Source organism: Bos javanicus, chromosome 4 (genome assembly GCF_032452875.1).
Source record: "Bos javanicus breed banteng chromosome 4, ARS-OSU_banteng_1.0, whole genome shotgun sequence".
Lineage (NCBI taxonomy): Eukaryota > Metazoa > Chordata > Mammalia > Artiodactyla > Bovidae > Bos > Bos javanicus.
Window position 1 is genome coordinate 106,844,117 of NC_083871.1, and position 6,883 is coordinate 106,850,999.

The 6,883-nt window shown below is 47.1% G+C and overlaps 1 gene segment (V, D, J or C); it reads right to left on the reverse strand.

Annotated features, from left to right (window-relative positions):
• Positions 1 to 3,183: 3,183 nt before the first annotated feature.
• Positions 3,184 to 5,828, reverse strand: LOC133246563 (T cell receptor beta variable 30-like). The segment is given in 2 exon segments: positions 3,184 to 5,288; positions 5,615 to 5,828. Coding segments are annotated over 2 exon segments (429 nt in total).
• Positions 5,829 to 6,883: the final 1,055 nt, after the last annotated feature.

Consider the following 6,883-nt stretch of genomic DNA (forward strand, 5'->3'; position numbering starts at 1 on the left):
AGCGAGGGAAGAGATGGGGTGTCTGAGGCCAGCGCTGGCTGTCAAGCTGTTTATCTCTGAGTAAAATCAGTATAAGCAGCAACAGCCACACACCTGCCCCAGCAGTGTCCCGGGGACTCACAACAGGATGTGGTCTGACATTTACCAGGTCCTGCATCTGGGGCGCCTGTGAAAGTCTCTCCCCCAGCCCCCACCTTCTGAGCTTCTCCAACACCACGCTTACCACATCCTGCCTCACCCTCTTCCCATGCGGTCCTTTCTGCCTGGGCCTCTGGTGAGCACCCAGGCAGTGGAAATAGAACTACAGTGGGAGAGGGGAGGGTCTCTGGAGGGAGATCCAGGCACCTCAGCTGCACGTGCAGACCCCCGCCCCCAACACAACTCGCACACCTGCTGGAGGTTACGCCCTACATCAGAGGCTGCAGGGAGCATCTTGGAGACACCGAAGGAGGCAGAGCAGCTGCCATAACTGCTGGGACCCCACTGGGGTGCCTTCTGGCCCCACATCTCTCAGGCAACTCCCTCCCCCCACCCTCCACACACACCCTCCCACTTCCTTCCACTCATCTCAAGAGTGGGTGCTAATGACTCAGAGGAAAGGGAGCCCTAGGTCATCAACAGACTGAGAAAGGGACGGTCCCTGGCTCTCTGCGCTGGTGTCTGTGTGCCCTAGGGACCGGCTTTCCCTCAGCATCGTCCCTACTGCTGAGGCCTTGTGGGTCTGTGTGATGGGCAAGGTCCATCCCATCTGGGCAAGAGGAGGAGGGAGAACACAGCCCAGAGAGAACAGAAAAACACTCAGCCATACACAACACCTCCAAGGAGAGAACGGGACACAAATGGATAAGTAACAGGGCAGATGTGCTTTGCAGCAGCTCAAAGAGCCATAGCATCCTCAACTCAAAGCGTGTAATCCTGGGCACAACCAGGAAGTCACCCAATTTTATCTCATTAGCTTCTCAAACCAGGGCCTTCCCCAGATTCCCCAAGCCACTTAGAGCCCCCAGGGTCTCTCCCTATGAATCCCACAAGCGGCTAAGATCCAGATGTAAAGGGAGTTCTGGCCACCAGCCTGTGGCCCTGGATCTTCCACGTGCCAGTGGCCGGGGAATGACACCTATGGGAAGAATTGTCCGGACACACCTACAGAATCAGTCAGGGGTATTGGAAGGTCTGCTCAAAAGAGACAGTCCCATCTCTCCAAAGGGGTGAGTGAAATTGGTGAATTCCAGGCAGGAGAGCGCATTTCTGAGTAGTAGCCTCTGTCCTGCGCTGGTTTCATTTGTCTCCTGACATTACAATGGTAGTAGATTTCTGATGCCCAGTTCCCATAACTGCAGGAAGCAGTTATAGGAATAGGACTCTTCTTTAGGAATGGGGCAGATATCATGGCAGATAGTAACTTGTTCTGATGAATTTGGATGGCTTGTAGGCCTCTCCTGATCTAGCCTGCCTTTACCAGTGAATGCAGTCCTGTCTCTCTATTGCCCTGTGTGGTGATCCGGACTGCTTCCTCACTTTCAATATTGATGGAGATCTCTGCATTTCTATTCAAACTGACTCTCCTGCTGGGAATGTCATTTTGCTTATCTAAATACTAGCCTGTCCCCAAACTCAAACTCCAGATAAAAATCTCTCCTTCTGAAGCTTTTTCAGAGCTTTTCTGAATTTCTTACAGAAATAATCTGTTTTAAACCTTCTACCAACTCTCCTTGAATAGTACAACACCCCTTGAGTAGTAGTGAGTCCTGGAACACCTCACTGTTAAGAAGCATTCTGGGTCTACATAAAGGTCCAGCAGAAAACATGACTGTTTGAACAAGAACAGCGTAGGGTACAAGTTTCATATTTTTACTATTAAAGTATATTTAGCCCTTAAAAATACTAGTAATTACTATAGAGTTTGAATTTAAGAGAGTTTTTTTAAAAAAACAAGTCTTTCAGGATTTCCCTGGTGGCCCAGTGGTTAAGACTTTGCCTTCTCATGCAGGGGGTGTGGGTTTCATCCCTGAGATCCGACATGCCTCATGACCAAAAACCAAAACATAAAATAGAAGCAATATTATAACAAACTCAGTCAAAGACTTTAAAACTCAGAGAATTAAAAAAAAAAGGCAAGTCTTTCTTTCTTTTGGGTAAAGTAAAAGTCACTCAGTCATGTCCGACTCTTTGCAACACCATGGTCTGTGTAGTCCATGGAATTCTCCAGGCCAGAATACTGGAGTGGGTAGCCTTTCCCTTTTCCAGAGGATCTTCCCAACCCAGGGATCAAACCCAGGTTTCCCACATTGCAGGCAGATTCTTTACCAGCTGAGCCACAAGGGCAGCCCAAGAATACTGAAGTAGGTCGCCTATCCCTTCTCCAGGGGATCTTCCCAACACAGGAACTGAACCAAGGTCTCCTGCACTGCTGGTGAATTCTTTACCAACTGAGCTATCAGGGAAGCCCTCTTTTGGGTAAGCTGTAATCCAAATATCTTGTAAACTCAGAGACAGAAATAATGTCTGTTGAAATGTAGACCCTATAATAGGGCTTCATAACATAAATGCCATCTAATTCAACACACTTATTGATCCAATAAGGAAATTTTCACAGGAGAGGAAGATGAATTCCAGAGAAATTAGGAAATGGACACAAGGTCATAAGAGCTGGTAAATTTAAACTCAAAACCCAAAGGCCTTAAAATATAGCGACAGTGAAAGATTGGTTGTTACCGGGCTTTGTAGGGAAAGAAGAGACAAGTTAGTAGACAAGCCCAGGGCATTTGTCAGGCAGTAAAACTCTTCTGCATGACGGCTGATGACAGCGGTAATGGTTAATAAAAGACACGACATACTTGTCAAATACCACAGAAATGTACAACACAAAGAGTAAGTTCTAATGTAAACCATGGACTTTAGTCAATAATAATGTATCAATAATAAGCATGCCACACTCATATAAATAAGATATTAATAACAGGGAAGGCTGGGGAGGAAATGGACATATATGAGAACTTTATTATCTGCTCAGTTTATATTAATCTAAAACTGCCCTACATATTAAAATCTATTAACTAAACCTGTTTCAGGGAGAGATCTGTTTCTACTTATAGTCAATGATCAACCAACATCCAAACATTGGCTTAAGATGCTGTTTATTGCTAAATATGAACCAAACTTGAGTTGTAAATACATCTTTATGTTTATGGCTGTAAGCATTGCTGATTGACTTAGTAAATTTAGATTTTCACACATGGGGGAGAAAGAAAAAAGTGCCTTGATTTTTTTTCCTGCAACTTCTATTTTTTATTCTTTTTCTTGAAGTATAGTTGATTTACAATGTTGTGTTAGCTTCTGGTTACAGCAAGGAGACTCAGTTACACATATATATATTTATCCTTTCTCATATTCTTTTCCATCATGGTTTATCATAGAATATTGAATATAGTTCTCTGTGCTGTACAGTAGGACCTTGGCATTTGTCTATTTTATATGTAGTAGTATGTATCTGCTAATCTCAAATTCCGAGGGTCTTAACTACGCCATGCTGTGCCCATACCCAGCACCATCTTGAGTGTATTCCATTTCTCTTTTTAATCCCTGTGTTGGCTCTGAGTGTCCAGCATATGTATCCGCTTAATACATGGTGGACCGAAGGTGCAACAGGACCCTTGAGTGTTATTCAATACTGACTTGATTGCTTTGTGTCTCTGTCTGATTTTATTCTGCAGATTAAATGGTACTGAAAACAAACACATGTCTGAATTGTCCTAAATGAAATGATGCCAGGAACAGAGTATTTTAAGACTTCTTGTGCCCCCTCGTGGAACAGAAGGGACATTAGAAAAGAAAGTCTTTTTAGGAATGACGAGGAGGAGGGAGGGATGCGGGGCTGTGGGCTGAGGAAGGAGGCTCAGTTGCCAAGGTAACTATGGGATCTCTTTCCAGCCATCCCCATGAGCCTTTCTTCTCCTTTATTTCCATCCAAGTAATTTCTCTCTTTCAGGGTTTTGCCTTTACACACACATGCTCTCTTTATCCGGTCTCTTGCATCTCTTTGATCACCATCTGCTTCTCTGCTCCCTCCATTGCTATAAGGAGAGTCAGGAGACACAATAGAATGGGAATTTTTAAAAAAATCTAAAACTCAAAACAATCATCAATGTTCCTAAGTACACATTTCTGATACTAACAAAATCACTCTTGTAGCCCCTACAATAACATCTTGCTCCTTCCCTGGCCCAAAGCCTCCACAAGATGTCTATTCTTCACACAAAGAGTAAGGACAGGAGACTTTTCCAGGTGATGAAGAGTAACTAATTAGGTAACCTGAGTTGGCATCTGCAGAGTTGCTCACTGGTCCCCCATCACATCACACCCCAGTGCGGGTGCATGCTATTCTTCTCGTCTCTCGTCACCATAGGCACAGCCTCAGCTCCCAGCGTAGACCCACAGGAATGTGGGAGAAGAAGGTGATGGGCAAGGAACAGCACACTTTCAGGGCTGAAGCATGATAGCCTAGGCGAGATATCGGCACGTCAGGAATGTGACCGTGTGCCTGCATGTCACAAGTTCTCCACACATAAATCTTTTCCCTTCTCCCTACAAACGTGGTGGGCCTTCCCTGGCAGCTCCGTGGTGAAGAATCCACCTGCCAATACAGGAGACTCGGGTTCAGTCCCTGGCTTTGGAAGATCTCCTAGAGAAGGGAATGGCAAGCCGCTCCAGTATTCTTGCCTGGAGAATCCCATGGACAGAGGAGCCTGGCAGGCTGCAGTCCATGATGTCGCAAAAGAGTCAGACACGACTGGGTGACTAAACAAAAAGCAAGATCGTAGTAAAGTTCTTTTGGAGACTGGCTTGAGTCTGTTGCCCTCACGCTGGCTGACAGTCAGAAACCCAGTGACAGACATCCTCCGCCTAGTCCCTGAGTGAGGGCTGCTGCAGGGGGTGAGGAGGGTGTGGGACAGGATGGGGTTTCTGCACAGATGTCTGCCCCACCCAGCGCAGTGTGAGACTCCAGGCGCAGAGGTAGAAGCCAGAGTTATTGAGCTGCAGCTTCTTAGAACTCAGGGTAAACTGGCCGTCCTGGGGCCTGGAAGCTTTGAAGTTCTGGAACTCCCTAGGTTCTATCTGGCCAGCACTAACAGAGTAGAAGAGCTGCTGGAGGCTCCCCCCTGCCTCCTGCCGGTACCAGTACAGGGTGGGGTTTGATGTCCCCTTCACGGTGCACTCCAGAGAGAGCGGGCTGCCTGCAGGCTGCACCCTCGTGGATGGCCATTGATGGATGGTCTGAGTTCTGACACCTGCGGGAAGCATAAAAGGCCATTTAGGTGGAAGAAACCCACCCAGCTCACCTTCCCATCCTGAGAGAGCGATGGTTCAAAGCCCTTCCATGGCTCAGGCATACAGAACTCATCATGGGGAGTAGACTGGGAAGGGTCCGTGGGCAAGAAGAGACCAAGAAAGCAAACTCCTTCCTGGAGATGGAGAAAACCAAGACGCAGCACACCAGCCACTAAGACTAAACTCCCACATTCATTCCAGACCATTGAAGGCATGTACCAAATGGAGTCAAACCAAAAGCTAAGGCTCTGGATTCAGAGAGTGAGCTCTTGAGAGGAGAACCCACCTAAGAAAGTGCCCAGAAGAAGGGCCAGCAGACAGCAGGGCATAACTACAGGCAACCTTCAGTTCACAAGTGTGGTTGACACTCCTTCTCCGGGCCCAGGGGTGGCCAAGTCCCTCCCACTTGGAGATCACAGAGTACAGAGCATGTATCCCCTCAAGCTGGGGAGGAAATGAGGCTTGTCTTTTCTTAAACGTGTGATGAATCATCCGTCCTCCCTGGGAAGCAGCTTTACCCTGCACTAGTTATCTTTATTGAAATCTTGCTGAAGTCCTGGTATGTAAATATATTTCATGACTCATTATTTACCTGTAAACACGAGATGACTCCCTGGGTCCCCCAGGAGACCGGTGGTCTCTGTAACCGTCAGAGAAACAATGCCAGCAGGATGATTAAAGGGGATTTTAGTCTGTCTGAAGCCAGAAGCCAGCTAGAAGACATGTCACTTGGGTAGCTGAAAAGTAGATAAAAGCAGATGGAGGCTCTAGAGATTTAGGTCTTCAGGGTATTCAAAGCAGAAAAGCTCAGCTCTGAAGGGAGGAAGCTGCTCTGAAAGCCAATCAAGGGATCTGCTGCTTCTTCATCTCCAGCAGACAGGACTGGAGACCTGAATGGGCAGATTAAAGTTGGCTTCTGTGCTTCATGTGCCTCTAACAGCCTCACTAGATTGAACTATCCTCTAAGAGCTGACTCATTGGAACAGACCCTGATGCTGGGAAAGATTGAGGAGAAGTGAACGACAGAAGATGAAATGGTTGGATGGCCTCACCAACTCGATGGACATGAGTTTGAGCAAGCTCAGGGAGACAGTGAAGGATAGGGAAGCCTGGTGTGCTGTGCAAACTCACGTCCTTTGAGTTGGTGATGCAGTCCCTGGGGTCACAAAGAGGTGGACACGACTTAGCAACTAAATAACAGCAATTGCAACATGGGGTAGAGGAAAATGGAGGCCTTGGAATCACATAGATCTGGGCTCTTAGGGACCCTCAGGAAACACTCATCCTCAGTGCTCTCATCTGTAAAATGGAAAGGACTGTAATACAGAAAGTCCCCTACGTCCGAACCTTCAAGTTGTGAACTTTCAAACATGCGAACCTGTGTTCCATCAGCATTAGGCATGAGTGAAACTGCAGCCTGCCCTCTGTCTCCTATTGCCGATGACCCTTCAGCTCTACCATCTCACGCCTCCTCTTCCTCCTCCAGCCAGTTCACTCCCTCCTTCCTGCCTGTTCACTCAATGCCAGCCCAGGTATGCCAGTGTGGTACTGCACT